The 15,023-nt window shown below is 52.1% G+C and overlaps 1 protein-coding gene across 4 annotated transcripts in view; it reads left to right on the forward strand.

Moving 5' to 3' along the window:
* Bcl11b (BCL11 transcription factor B) overlaps positions 1–15,023 on the forward strand; it is a 99,523-nt gene that overhangs the window by 35,201 nt on the left and 49,299 nt on the right. For 2 of the 4 annotated variants that reach the window (XM_069997609.1, XM_069997610.1), the window contains exon 3: positions 5,294–5,509. The exons of the other annotated variants lie outside the window; for them this stretch is intronic. In XM_069997609.1, coding sequence (XP_069853710.1) covers positions 5,294–5,509 — 216 coding nt within the window. The remainder of the gene's footprint in view (positions 1–5,293; positions 5,510–15,023) is intronic. 4 annotated transcript variants of the gene reach the window in all.

Genomic DNA, 15,023 nt, shown 5'->3' on the forward strand with positions numbered 1-15,023 from the left:
AATATTAAAAATTTCTTTAATCATCAAAGGCAGGAGAACAGTCTCATGAATATTCATATTCCTCCCCCCTCCCCCAGACTAGATTCTAGTTCATTACCCTGCGGTAAAAGCCAAACAGCCATCAATCGCCCTCATTACCGACTCTGGCGTTTTGATTGGCTGCCTGCTGCCCACAGCTTTTTTTTTTTTTTTAGATCCCCTCCTCCCCTTCTCCTATGAGCTGTCGTGTACCTGCCAACAACTTAAAAAAAAAAATCAACAATGCAGGAATAAATTTCTCTGGTTGAAACACAACTTTGCAAACTTGTCAAACAGTCCTTGTGGCTTGCTGGTGTCTTAGTGGCCACCAGCACCCAGACTGCGTGCCTCAAACCCTCTTCCTCTAAAAAAGAAAGAGAGGGGAAGGAAGAGAGAGAGGGAGAGGGAGAGAAAAAAATTAAATAAATAAATAAAAAGGGAGAAACTTGAGCCTCTGAGATGAATATTTGTCAAGAGAGTTGACGTAAGTTTCATTTGCATAATGACTTTGTACTTCTGCATTAATAAAATTTGCATATGAAGCCATGTTAATTACTCCTGATCATGCTTTTTGCATTCATGCATAGTAATTTTCTCCGACTTGTGAGAATTAATGTCTTGGCATGGGGGGGGGAGGGGGCGCGGGGACTGTCAGGTCCCCTTGCCAGTGTCCCTCGCTCACAGACGCAGGCTCCCTGTCTGTCTCCTTCCTTGATCTGTGACTCATTTCTGCACTATCAGTAGGAGTTCTCGCCTTAAAAAAAATGCATCCGTTGAAAGACACCAGTGGGGAGAAAAATAGACCTCTCGGCACAGGCACAGTGTATTCCTGGCCACCTCTGTAGCTGGGAACAACGCGGTCTCCAATTCCCCCCATTTGGGAGGGGCAGCCCCGAGCCTGCAGGAGGCAGGCGGTGCAGGGGAGGTTCTTGTCCCCCTCCAACCTAGGTGTGTGTGTGTGTGTGTGTGTGTGTGTGTGTGTGTGTGTGTGTGTGTGTGTGTGTGTGTGTGTGTGTGTGTGTGTGTGTGTGTGTGTGTGTGTGTGTGTGTGTGTGTGTGTGTGTGTGTGCTCCTGGCGGTGGGCGTGTCCCTGGCTAGTGCGCATGTGTCAGGCTGGAGCTGAGTGTCTTTCAGGCCTCGCTGAAGGGAAGTGGTCTTCAGGCCTCCTTCTGGAGGCTCCGCACCCAGGAGCTATGAACAGTGATCATGTCTCCTGTTCTGACCTTTAAACACATTTCAGGGGTCTGATCTGATCTGGAGACTTTTTACAGGGAGCTGAGAGCAAGAAGGCAGAGTCTGACCCACTGGGCCAGGGTACCTTCTTTAGTCATTGTAAGCCTTGGTTTCCTCACTTGTCAGAGTGGGAACATGACACCTACCCCATAGGAAGGCTCTGGGCTTAACGTGAGATAATACAGGTATTAGTTGCTTATGTATTTTTGCCTACTTTAAATGATATGAGTCACCTAATCTCCCATAAAGCTGAGTTGGTTATTTGGCTTTCCCCTGCCACACGTCTCCATACACATGGGTCTGTTTGGACTAACACAGGCCTCCAAAAAAAGTATTTAAAAATGAAATTGTGCTGTGGAGCCCATGGTCTTGCACGTGGTAGCCCAGTACCCCCACCCAGGAGCCCAGGAAGCTTTTGTACTCTGTCAAGCTGAGGACAGTGCTGTGCAGAGTGCTCACAGAGAGCAGGAAGAGCTCAGAATTGAAAGTAAGTGAAGGATGGTGATCAAGTCCACTGACCTTCCCTTTTACAAAGGAGGGAACTGAGGCTCGGAGAAAGGGTCCGCCTTGGGATGCGTTGTCAGGAAATGGTAGGGGAGGAATCTGAACCCAACACCCCCCATACCCTCCAGCTGCACCCTCTCTGTGAGCACTGTTGGTTTCCTGTCTGTCCTGGGTCCCAGATGATCATAAGTGCTTTCTGGATGAACTCTTTTTTTTTTTTTTGTCAGTTATGGGGCTTGAACTCTGGGCCTGGGTGCTGTCCCTCAGTTCTTCAGCTCAAGGTGAATGCTCTACCACTTGAGTCACAGCGCCACATCTGGTTTTCTGGTGGTTCATTGGAGATAAGAGTCTCATGGACTTTCCTGCCCTAGCTGGCTTTGAACTGAGATCCTCAGATCTCAGCCTCCTGAGTAGCTAGGATTACAGGTATGAGCCACCTGTGCCCAGCTTCTGCCTGAATTTTTAAAGGCAGGCAGACACCCCCATCTTTGTGGAAAGACAAAGCTGGTATGTGGACTCTCCGATATATATATATATATATATATATATATATATATATATTTTTTTTTTTTTTTTTGAATTGAGTAATGAGGTTTGAACTCAGGGCCTCACACTTAATAATAGATAGCTGTGAGTCATGCTCACAGCTCCCTGGCTTTTTTTCCACTTGAATTACTTTTTGGATAATGTCTTGAGGTTTGCCTGGGGCTGGCCTTGGACCAGGATCCTTCTACCTATGTCTTTTCTCCTTTGCAACTGATCCCATATTTGAATGAACCACCATGCATGATGTATCGATTGAGATTGTTTGTGTGTGTGCGTGGCGGGGAGGGCTCACTAACTTTTTGCTTAAGCAAATAGCTGGGATTACAGACGTGAGCCACTATGCCAGACTGACTTTTTTTTTTTGTAATTAAGATTCACATATGTAAAATCCGTTTTGCACCAACAGTGGTTTTGAGTGTATTCACTAGGCTTTGTCACTACTGTCTAATTCCAGATGATCTAATTCCTCCTGAAAATACCTCGTGCTCCATAGTCCTCACTTTCCAGCTGCCTCCTAACCCTGCAAGCCACGGCTCAGATCCCACCCGGGGAAGCAAGCAAGGGATTCTGCCTTCCTTCTTCCTTGCTCGTGGCTTTTCGGTGCATGGATTTCTTTTGGTCTTGCTGTGGGCAGAGTTCTGGTTTGAGCTGTTTCTTAGGGAACCTCCTGCAGGGCTCAAGGTGCTCTGAGAGTCCCAGAGAGGGTCGTGACCCCGTACCCCCTCTACTGCCCCTGAAACAAGTTGACTTCAGTGAGGCCAGACTTCATAAAGAGGCCTTGAGGCCTGCTTGTTCCTACTAGCATCACTACCTGGAGCGTGATCTCCTTGACAGACCCTGGCCTCAGATGCTGACCTGGCTCTGTTGGCCCGGTGGTTGGAGGATCTCTCCCTTCCTGCCCCTTTGTCCTCTTGACATCAGAGCCATTTCCCTTCAGGCTTGGGCTGACTGTCACAAGACCACTTAGGGCTCCAATTGACTTCTCAGCTGTGATGGGTAGTGCTGGCAGGGCTGTGAATTCCCCTAGAAATGGAGCCAGAATTGGAGTCAGAGGTTGGCCTTTTGCAGCGACCTGTGAGCAGGCTGAGGTGGAGTATGTCCAGGTCTCCACATGGCTCTGGATCATAGGCTCCTTGGGTTTCTCGGTCACTCCCTCCCTTCATCTGGAGGAACAACTGGGTTTGTATCCCACAGCTCTCTGAGCCGCTGTTCCCCTGTAGAGTAAAGGCGGTTCTTCCTCTGAGCAAGGTGGCTGTGGTATAATCAGCACCAATGGCTGATGATGGCCTCGGGCCTCAGTGGGGTCCCCGGACTCAAAGGCAGTAGTGGACCAGGTCAAGAGCATGGGGTCAGGTGCTAGCGGCCTTTCAGGCAAGCTTTCCAGAGGAGGCTGGGAACATGGGCCTGCCCTTCCTTGGGGCTCACACTAAACCTGGGGCCTGACTTCCCACTCACACTCTCTGAGGTTGGAACTGATCAGGGGTTCCTCAGCCACACTGGGCCGTGCCAGCTCAGAAATATCTGAGTCCCTAAGCTAGCCTAGTACAAGAGGCTTCAGTGGCCCAGCAGGGCCCTGGGAAGGCTGGTTCTAGCTCTGTCTCTTGGAAGGACATTGGCAGTCCCCAAGCTTGGAGTTTGGGGGTCTTCTCAAATGCCTCGATGCCCTTGATTCTGGGTTTGTGTTTTAGAGAAGCAGGAGTAATTGGGCGGGGGTGGGGGGTGGCTCCAAGTTGGGAGTTAGGCAGTGGGGTTTTCATGGGACTGTGGCTTTCTCCAGTTTCAGCCTTTGTTTTCTGATCCATATAATGGATTTTCTAGGTTCTGTTTGCTCAGGGCTAGGAAGACTGGATGCAGAAGACTTGCCAGGCTCCTGGTTCTCAGTGCATTTGCAGAGCCCTGTGGCTCACCTGGGAGGGGGCATCCTGTGTGGTGGCCGTGGCCTGGGCAGATTTTCACCTGTGCAGACTGGACTAGGAGGTGAGGCCGGCGGCCTCCCTGGCAGAGCCAGTGCGGCTTAACTGCCCGTCATCTTGTTGATGTTTTCTTTCTGTCTCTCTGCTGCTTCTTTGCTCAGTTATTTACCCAGGGAATTTGGGCTTCTCCACTTGTGGTTTTGGCAAGCGCTTCACACAAATGTTTTGCCCTGGTGGTCTCTTAGCCATGTAAGATAAACGGCCAAATCAAATGCAGGCCTTGCCTTGCTCTGCCTTGCTGGCAGCTGAGACAAACTGCAGGGCTGGGTAGAGCAGAGGCAGCCTGGCTAAAGCCCTGATCTTTCCCGTCCTTGTTAGGAGGAGGGTACTTCCAAGCTAGGACCCAGCCATTGAGAGGGGTCAGGGCAGTGCCAGGTTTTCTTGGGGGGTGGTGGCAGAGGGATTCAAAGTCTTTTTGAACACTGCTGGGGGCTGGGTTGCTGCTTGCTAGCAGGGGTGGGGCGGGGTGGGGAGGGCTGGAGAGAGGCCTTGGCTGATCAGCTGAGCAGGAGGATAACCAGACCCATGGAGGTGGCTTTGGTGGTTCAGGTCTATCCAAAGAGCCATTCTGATAGTGCAAGGGACTTTGGTTCCCAGCTTCTCAGCTCTTCCAGAGATGGGGGATCCAGAATTTGTGGGAACAGATGATCAGTTGGAGCCTGCTCAGTTCACTCCAGAAGAGTTCTCATGGGAGGAATTTTTCCTGGGAGTGGGACCCTGACAGTCCCTTTGTGACCCCACCCCCTGTACGAGGACCCTTCTGCCCGTGTCCCCCCCCCCCCCCCGCCGGAGTCCCTGCCCTACAACCACCCCTCCTGGCAGCTGCTCACGTCCATGACCTGACCCCTCTTCTCCTGCCCATGTTTGGGTGGCCATGCCTGCAGGGCCAGCACCCCCTTGGGCCTCTTACCCTTCAAAGCTGGCCCAAAGCCCTGCGCCCCGGGCCCCTCCCATCCCCCGAAGCCCCTTGTGCGGTCCAGGGCCCGACTGACCAGTCTTTTCTATTGTTTTTTCTCCAGGGCCGTGCAGGCCTGCCCAGCTGCCAGCGATGGCCCCCATAGCTGCCTCCTCCTCCCACCCTCACACATCTGTGATTACTTCACCTCTGCGTGCCCTGGGCGCTCTCCCGCCCTGCTTCCCGCTGCCCTGCTGCAGCGCGCGCCCCCTGTCGGGCGACGGGACTCAGGGTGAGGGTCAGACGGAGGGTCCCTTTGGATGCCAGTGTCAGTTGTCAGGTAACGCAGCCGCGGCGGTGGGGGGTGGGGTCCCGGGATGGTGGGGTGTGTCCTGGGCCAGAGCTGGGGGCCCAGGATGGGGACCCAGGGAAGAAGCGCCATCCTCACCCCAAATGTGTTTTTTGAGGGTGTCGGGGGAAGTGGTGAAGGATGTCAACTGAACTGTAAAAACCAGTGCCTCCACCCGTCCTGAGAGGCGCACTCCCAGAATGCACTGCCCATCCTTCAAATTTCATCTCTTTGGGCTGTTTAGCTAAAGCTTAATTGGATAACGCTTAACATGTGAGGCTTTTTCCCTGCCCTTTCCTCTGCCCGCCACCCCAGACAAGGTTAGCAAGCGTTCCTTGGTTGTCTGTGTACATCGCTGGAGCCATCCAAAATGCTGAGTTTCTCTTTAGGACAATGTGGTGCCCATTAACTTGGAGGGGGAAAAAACGTTGCTCCAAAGGAGTCTTTTCAAGAGTTAGTGGTTGCCAGGCGCCAGTGGCTCACTCCTGTAATCCTAGCTACTCAGGAGGCTGAGAGCTGAGGATTGCGGTTCAAATCCAGCCCAGGCAGGAAAGTCCATGAGACTCTTGATCTTTCATGAACCATCAAAATGCTAGAAATGGAGCCGTGGCTCAAATGGTAGAGCACCAGCCTTGAGTGAAAAAGCTAAGGGACAGTGCCCAGGCCCTGAAGTGCCAGGCTCTGAGTTCAAGCCCAAGTACACACACACACACACACACACACACACACACACACACACACACACACACACACACACACACACACACACACGACTAGAAAAGAAAGAATAAGGAGCTCTGTCTATGAGGTGGAAATGAAGCACTGTGTGTGTGTGGGGGGGCCAGCACCCCTGTGTGTGCCCAGCTGCAGGCAGACCCCAGACCTGCACACCTGTGCCTTGCACTCCTGAGGTGGCTGAGAGTTTGCCCATTTTACTGAAGAGCCGGGAGGGTTGGGTAGCGACACACACACACATCCCCCACCACCTACCTGTGTTCCCCTGACAAAACCAAAGTGCTATGGCCTGGCGTGTCTGGGAGTTTATGGACAGAGGGCCCCCTTGCAGCCTCCTGGCAGGGCCTGGTGTGTACAAGCGCTGTGGTCGCTGGAGCCAGGATGCTGACACAGACTCACGTGGCAGGCAGCTGTGGCCTGGTTTCTGTGGCAGGGGCCAGGGAAGGAGTGAGAGAGAGGGAGAGAGAGAGGGTGGCTGCAGAGCAGGGGCAGATTCAGTTCACCAGGCATGTTGCAGGCTTTGTCTTGATTTGTGAAGGGAAAACTATTTATTGGGCAAGTTTTGCCTTTCACTGATGCTGTCTCAAGGGATAGTTCCGGTTGGGGCCTGGGGTCTGTAAAAGGCCACAAGTAGCCTCTGCTCTAGGGCCCAGTGGACCGACCGTTCAGCTGCTGGGGTGGCCTGTAGCAGTCGGTATCCCTGGCTTCTGTGACAGATGGTGACATCACAGAATCTGGCTTCAGGGTGGAGCTCTGGTTTCTTCCTGGGTCTCTGAAATGCGTAAAGCAAAACCCAGATCACTCCGGAAGGAGTTAGAACAGCTTCCCAAAAGTCTAGTCCGCCTGGCCCACAGCATGATCGGTGCTAACGTGCATCCCAGTGTGGTAGATCTGTTCTGGGGGTTTGCAGAAGACCCCACTTGAGTGTGGTGGGCCTGCTCGTCTCCAGACTGCCCTGTTCTCCTGGCTTCCTGTAATTAGTGCTCCAGCCCTGCAGCCACTCGGGGGGCCATGCTATCAAAGATCAGCCCGAGTGTTTACGACTGGACTCGGTCAAGTTCTGCGTGTGGAAACATGATCTCTTCGCCAGAGGCGTACCACCAGGGTTTTACTTAACCCTCTGTTGGTTCTGGCTCTCCTGAGAGGCTGTCAGAGTGAGAGAGGGACCCGAGTGCCTTCCCAACGTGGCTAGACTCGCCCGACATCTTTGTGTAGCACCAGGCAGGAGCCATTTCTGTCCTCATTTTGCAAACAAGGGCGGGGGTGGGGTGGGGTGAGGTGGGTGGTGGTGGCAGGGAGAGGCTCAGGGAGGGTGATGGCTGGGCCAAGGTTGAAGTCCAGGGGTCTGTGCTGGGCAAGCTTCTGGAAAGGTCACTGCGCTGCCCATTGAGCGGAGGAGAGGACAAACGGCTTCCCAGGATGGCAGCCGTCAGTCTCCCCACACTACCCAGGCCCTTACCATGACTGAGTGTCGAGGGGTGGTCGTGCCCTGCCTGGTACTGGGTGTTGGGGTGCATTCTTGTCTGTAATTCTCACTCCACCTGCTTTGTATACGTGCCTCAGAGACACAGGCCTCACAGCTCACAACCGTTCTTGCACCTTGTGGTTCAGCCAAAGGGTGGCATGTGGGTCCCTGCACCCCCCCTCCCACCCAGCAGCTGCCAGTCTGGCAGGGAGGAGACTTGGGAGCCTTGGGTCAGGGTGATTGGAGGTGGGGGTGCAAAGGCCGCGTAGAGAGAAAGCAGGGGAGCAGGGGCTCTCCCACAGCACTGGCTTTGCTTTTGGTTTTTGCTATGGATGAAGAGCCCCTCAAAGGTACAGATCCATGTACAGCCTCCCCCACTACTCCCCCAATCTCTGTGTAGGGGGAGGCGGTGAGGAACCACCATATCTGTTCCAGGAGCCCTTCCTGAGAGACTGGCTGTAACTTCCGCCCTGGGCCCCACCCACACCCAGACCTCACAGCTCTCGCTTGTTGTTCGACTCTGTTAATTCGTTAGCATCACCCTCTTCTCTGATCCCTTTCAGTACCTGAAAATCTCCTATTCCAGTGGTTTGTTTTTATTTTTGTCCCTTTGTGGTTTCTGTCCCTGACACCGGACTGTTTGCTTAAGTGTTTTTAGTGCCTGTTTAATTAGTAGCTGGAATGGACTCATTAAGTCCCCAGCAACCCATTAGGAGGAAGCGGTCCACCATAAAGCAGGACTGCCATCCATACTTTGCTTTGTCCCTTTTTCTGATAAGAATACCTTGAACCTACGGCTTCACGGGAATAGGGAAATCTCTGGTGCAAGCGTGCTTCACACATGTTCATTGCATACTCACAAAGGCATTCTGGGTTATTAGGAAGGTATGATTTTATGGGTAAGAAAACTGTACAGGTATGCCTGGACCCACTCCAGGCCCCCCTCTGATGCTCACAGTGGGAAGGGGGACACAGCACCCATTTGCTTTGAACTGGATTTAAATCCTGTGGGGCTTTGAATCAGGATGCTTCTGGGTACCAAAAGGTCTTCCCTGAGAAGTTCCACTTAGAGGATTTGCCAAGTGGTGGTAGAAAAGTCTCAGCCTGTGGTCCCGGCCTGTGAATCTACCTGGCCAGTGGCCTGGAATACGTCATTTCCCTTGGAGTCTCCGCTTCTTTTTTGTTTGGAAAGGATTCGTATTATGTATATGCATATAACAGTTAAAAGCAACAAGGCACCTCATATACGGATGCCTAAAACAGACCAATGTGAGTCCCCTGTGGATATTCCTGGGCAGGGAACTCTAGCCAGAGCTCCCTGGGGGCTCAGGAGACAGCTAAAAATCACTGCCTCCAGCACTCTTCTGTCCTGAGGCTTCCGTGATCTGCCGCTAGGGAGTAAAGCAGGAGGCAGTGTGGATTCAGAAGACCTTTTTTTCCCCTTCTTGGTCCCTTGTCCCTCAGTTTACCGATCTGGAAAATGAGCGGAAGGCCATGAAGGTTGTTCCTGTGTGTGGATTTTACATGAGGTCATATAAGCCAGGTGCTGGGAACACTGTCCTGTCCCGAGTGAGCTCCGCAGAGGTTATGATTCATGCATGAGGAGAATGAGTTTCACAAGAAGACAGTGTGACTTGCCTGGCACCATGTAGCATCTTCCTTCAAGCCGCATCCCTGGTTTCCATGCTTCAAGGCATTTGCCCTCTTGGCTGGCTTAGCTCCTGTACCAACATTAGAGGTGGAAAAGGAACTGAGCCACTTCATTGCATATTTAAAAGCTGCAAATGTTCATCAGCCGGAGTGATTAATACATGTGCTTGGTGAAGTTCAAGGTCTCACGCAAGAACACACAGGATCCCAGCTCGGGGAAGTGGAAGTGTTTGGATTTAATAGAGAGAGTCAGTAGCAGTCATTAGTATATGCTGAAAGCACAGGGCAATCTTGTAAAGTTAAATTCAATTTACTTTTCTACTGAAATTGTGCTTGCTGTGTTATTTAACTAGTCTGGGGCTTCTTGGCATGGGTTGAAGGGACAATAAAGATAAAAGAATTACCTGTAAGTAAATAGTAGGGTTTAACAGTGGAATCTGCCATTCTTCTCCTTCTTCAATTATATCACAGTGTTCATTTGGCGCTGCTTTTATAACTGGAGTGGTTCAATGGGATGTCGTGGATTAGACCACCCTCGCTGCGGGACGTGGTACAATTAATACAGTCTGTCTGGAAAGTGGCCTTATTTCTGGAAGTTTTATGTTACTGATAGGGTCTGTGCACTGTGCATTTCATACCAGAATGAGAAGGGAGCTGGAGTCACTTTTCTGGACTGGGTTTGATTAGCAGCCCAGGACCGGTGGGCAGCCACTCGGATGCTGATGGATGGCAGCCTCCACCGGGCCCCACCCCTGCGCTGCGTGGGTTCTGGTCCAGGGGGTGCCAGAGGCAGGGCAGTGGGGTGTTAGAACGTCCATTGAGATGCTGGAGGGAAAGGTGGGTGTGGGGGTGAAGAAGAAAAGATCTGTGGGTGTGAGGGGCGTGCAGGGGGCGGGAGACCCCTGCAGGAGGAGGTGGGCGTCCCTTTGTAGAGACACATTTGTTGTTCTGGACTTTCTGGGACTCACCAGGTGCCAGGGCCGATAGGGAGGGGTGGCTTATTGCAGGGGGACAAAAAAAGGGCTTTCAGGGAAGTTATTAAAAATTTAGAGAAGTCATCTGTGTGCCTCGCCGTGTCTATGTTGCCCAAGGGGCTGATGGTCCCCCTTTCCTCTCACCACCAATCAGCACTTGGGCATCTTTGCAGTGCCAGTTCTGCATGGGTGTCTGCTGCGTCTCGTGATGGCACCACGGCTGAGGCCATCTTGCCTGAGACCCCTCCCCCCCCACAAACACTGCCTTCCGTGCGCAGAGCCATCAAGAGTTCTGAGGGCCCTGGAGCGCAGGATGCGGAGGGTGGTGGGGCTTTAGTGGTCACCAGAAAAACCCTCGGCCCCTGTAACAGGAGTATTGAATCTTCTTCAGGAGCAGCAGGGCCCAAAGCAGCCATGGGGTCAGAGGACTGAAGGCCCTGCTGCCCACTCAGGGTGGGGGTGGGGAGGCTGCCAAGTCTGGGTGTCGTCAGATAGAAGAGATCCCAGCAGCACCTGGACAGAGTGGAAGCTGATGCAGCTTCCCCATGTAGATAGCCTTTCGCCATCCTGAGCAGGCCCTGCGGACATTTCTGAAGGCAGAGTTAAATCAAAGAATTCTGTTCCAGTCTGCACAAGATGTTGCTGTTTTTGTGCTCTGACAGGAGAGGTATTTGAAAGTGCAGTTTCTTTCTTTCTTTTCTTCCCTTAAAAAAAATTTTTTTTTAATTTTATAGCTGTCTTAAAAAGGAGTTTGGCTGTTTAGCACAGCTGGCGCTCATTACATTATGCACTGGCAATAAAATAGCATGTGTAATTAATTTTTAATGCAGCACTGGATACAGTGCTTTCAAGCAGTTAGTGGGTGCGAGAGCCAGCACTGGCCACTGACATCCGACCCCTGGGAGCAGCAGCCACGTTTCCCTTTCAAGGGATGTGAACGTGGGGGAGCAGGAGGGACGGGGTCCTGCGCATGAGGCCTGACCCGATCAGAAATAGACTCATATGGGGTGATTTGAGGCTCCAAATAAATCTCTTAGGGTCCAGAAGCATCAGATCTTCTCTGACCCTTTTTGTGATGTTGATGGTAGACTGAGGCAGGCAGAGGGAAAGAGACACAGACTCAAACTTGGGCCTCTAGATTCTGCGTGCTGGTTGAGCTGTCCGTTTTTTTTTTTTTGTTTTTGTTTTTGTTTTTGTGCCAGTACTAGGGCTTGAACTTAGGGCCTGGGTGCTATCCGTTAGGTTTGTTTTACTGAAGGCTGCTGTTCTACCATGTGAGCCACAGTTCCATTTCCAGCTTTTTGCTGGTTTATTGGAGAGAAGAGTCTAACGGACTTTTCTGTCCAAGCTGGCTTCTGGGGTGAATTGTGATCTTCGGAACAGGCATGTGTCGCTGTACCCAGCCATTATAGGTGTGAGCCAGGATTAGAGGTGTGAGCCACTGGTGCTTGGCTTGTACTGAACCTCTTGAAAAGCAGACAAGACAGCAATCTGCCATAGCAGAAACTTTGCGAATACCTGGGGTTCTTACCATGATAGAAGAGTTGAACTCAAGTTCTTGTGCTTGCTAGGTGGATGCTCTACCACTTGAGCCACACTTCCAGCCTCCTTTTATATCGGTTATTTTTAATTTTCTTTTTGGTCGGTCGTGGGGCTTGAACTCTGGGCCTGGATGCTATCCCTCAGCTCTTCAGCTTAAGGCTAGTGCCCTACCACTAGAGCTACAACACCACTTCCTATATCGGTTATTTTGAGGAGCATCTTGCTTGATGCTCCAGCTGGCCTAGGCATTAGATGAGATGGCGTCCTAGGAACTTTTATGCCCATGCTGGTCTTGAACCTCTATTTTCTGATCTCTGTCTCCCACGTAGCTAGGATTACAGGCTTGAGCACACTGTGCTCACCAGGCATAAATACTGATTTCTGTGTCACCACCAGACTTGGGGTGAAACCTGTGGTTAGATTTGACAGCAGATAAGAGTTTTGAAGGTACAGGGCCCTACGTGTGACCCCCCTCAGACCCTCAGTTTTGCCACCTGCAGCGGGACACCCCCCCAGCGCCTGTCCTCATTTTCTGTCCTCTGATGCCTCATTCTTGATCGCTGGCTGCCCCATCTACCCCAGGGCTCCAGGGTGTGGATTTGCGTTTGAATGCTCTTGTGTCAGTGGAACTGCCTTGGGCAATGGGAAGCCCCAGAGGTGGCCATCTTTGGTTCTGATCTTGGAGCAAATGGCTGTGAATCTGTGGCTCCAGGTGAGCTACTTTTCTCCAAGTCCCAGTCTCCTCCTCACTTACAGAGAGAGAGAGAGAGAGAGAGAGAGAGAGAGAGAGAGAGAGAGAGAGAGAGAGAGAGAGAGAGAGAGTGGTGGGGAAGGGTGGTGGTGGTGGTGAACACAAGCACCACACTTCCTTCCAGAGGTCCACTGAACAGCTGCCAAAATGGGGCGTGATCTCGATGGCCCTCCCCAATTAGGGAGGGGCAGGCTGCGCTGTTGAGAATCACCTGGTGCTTCTGTGAGCTTGGGTACCAAGCCCCAAAATGGCTGCCCTGCCATTTCTGTGACCGTACTTCACCTAGCACTTTCTTAGATGCACAGGAAGGGGGTATTGGAGCTTGCTGGTGTTCGTTAAAGAACCCATGATATGTGCCAGCATTGCCGTAGATACTGCCTCCTACGGTTCTATTCTTTCCTAAGATAAGGCAGTCCCCTACTCCCCCCCTCCTTTCCTTCCCCTCCCTCCCTGTGTGTCCAGGAGGATTTTGGGCTTCAAGAGGCCAAACAACCCCTGGTGGGCACACAGTGCACACAGCTCAGGACCGAAGAGTTGGGTTCTGCTCTGCTTGCCTGGACGTTGTGCTGGTGACTGTCCCCGTTTAATTGGAGGTGGACTGCAGGGGTGGTAGGCTACTTCATCCCCGGGGAGATCCCCAGTCCCCCCCCTCCCCTTGACCTCACTGGGTGTGACTTGGGCTGGAAGTAGGGGTGCAGAAATAAGCCAGATGGGACCACAGTGGGTGGGGCACCCCCTTGATATCCTCACACAGAAGGTGTGAGAGGCACACTTCTGAGTACCTTTCACGATTTGAAATACTACTTGCATGCTTTGGAGTTAATGCTCACAATTTAAAATAATAAAACGTGCAGGAGCTGGGAAGGTCCAGCAGATTCCTGGGTTTCACTTTCGAGGTTGAGGCCGGGACGAGGAGTGGGGGCTCCTGCCGCCCCCGAGGGGTCATTGCGAAGGGAGCTGGGATGTGGGCATTTTCTAGGAAGGTTCCTTGGGGTTCTCGAAGCTGCCTCTGTCACTGGCTGGGCTTCCCGGGGCCCAGAGCAACTGCCCACAGACCCCTGCGAGGAAGGTTGGACATGGAAGGGGTCTGAGTGGGGGTCCAGCTTGGTGTAGGTCAGCTCTGTGCACCTGCCTCTCTCCAGTGCTGTGGCAAAGCTTGGGGCTGGTGGTGCCCAGGACATGGTTCAGATGATGCTGGGTACCTGGTGGAGGGGGTACTTACAGGTGCATTAGAAGAGAGAGAAGAGACACGCAGAGGAACCGCAGTCAGATTTTCTACCAAGGTTGCCTGCTTGAGTCCTCACCATCAACCTCTCTGCACTTGGGGAAGACTAGGTTGGTTCCTTTGGAGAGGCTGGAGGTGTTCTTCCTGTGTTCTCGGTGGGTGAACAGCATGCACTTGACTTTTCAGACCCACGGCAGGCAGGGGAGTGGTCACGAGGGGGCTGTGTACTGTACATGTGTCACAATCGAGTCCAAATAGTCGAAACCATGAAATACCGCTTATCCAAACATAATCAAGGCAGGCCAATTTCACCCACCAAGCTGTGGGAAGAAACCTTGGTGGGCAGGGGTCTCCCTTGGGGAGACCTTAGAGGAAGCATGGCCTGTTTGTCAGGGTAGCCCCTCCTCAGACATTACTTAGTAACAGCCAGGAGCCAGGGGTGTGTGTAACACTCTCGTGTGGGCTCAGAGGTTTCCTTCCTCCCTCAGGGCCTGCTTCCCTGAAGCAGAGGGGTTGCCAGGTTATAGTTGGACCACCATTTCTGCAGCCCTCTGTACCCTCAGACCCTTGGCACACAGCCTTCTCAGCTCCGAATTTAGGTTCCAGGGAGCTCCTCTTTTGTTTTGTTTTGTTTTTGGAAGGAAACCTCACATAGACTTCACAGGTGAAGAGAGTACTATCTGAGTGAGAGGAGCTATGACTTGTTCAAATTGTGCAGCTAGGCCAGGCACCGGTGGCTCCCACCCGTAATCCTAGCTACTTAAGAGGTTGAGATCTGAGAATTGTGGTACGAAGTCAGCCTGGGCAGGAAAGTCCTTGAGACTCTTAATCTCCAGTGAACTACCACAAAAAGCCTGATGTGGAGCCATGACTCAAGTGGTAGAGCACTCACCTTGAACAAAAAAGCTTGGGGGCAGCACTCAGGCCCTGAGTTCAAGCTCCAAGACTGAAACCAAAGACAAAAAAAACCCCCAACAATGGCTGGGAAGGTGGCTCAGTGGTAGAGTGCTTGCTTTGCATGCATGAGGCCCTGGGTTCGATTCCTCAACACCACATAAGCAAAAAGAAAAACAAAACAAAACACCAAAAATAAAACAACCCCCTCCCCCCCAAACCACAACAACTGGAAGGTGACAAACAAAGATGGAATTTGAGCCCAGGCC

Source organism: Dipodomys merriami, unplaced genomic scaffold (genome assembly GCF_024711535.1).
Source record: "Dipodomys merriami isolate MVZ:Mamm:240054 unplaced genomic scaffold, mDipMer1.0.p SCAF_50, whole genome shotgun sequence".
Classification (NCBI taxonomy): Eukaryota; Metazoa; Chordata; class Mammalia; order Rodentia; family Heteromyidae; genus Dipodomys; species Dipodomys merriami.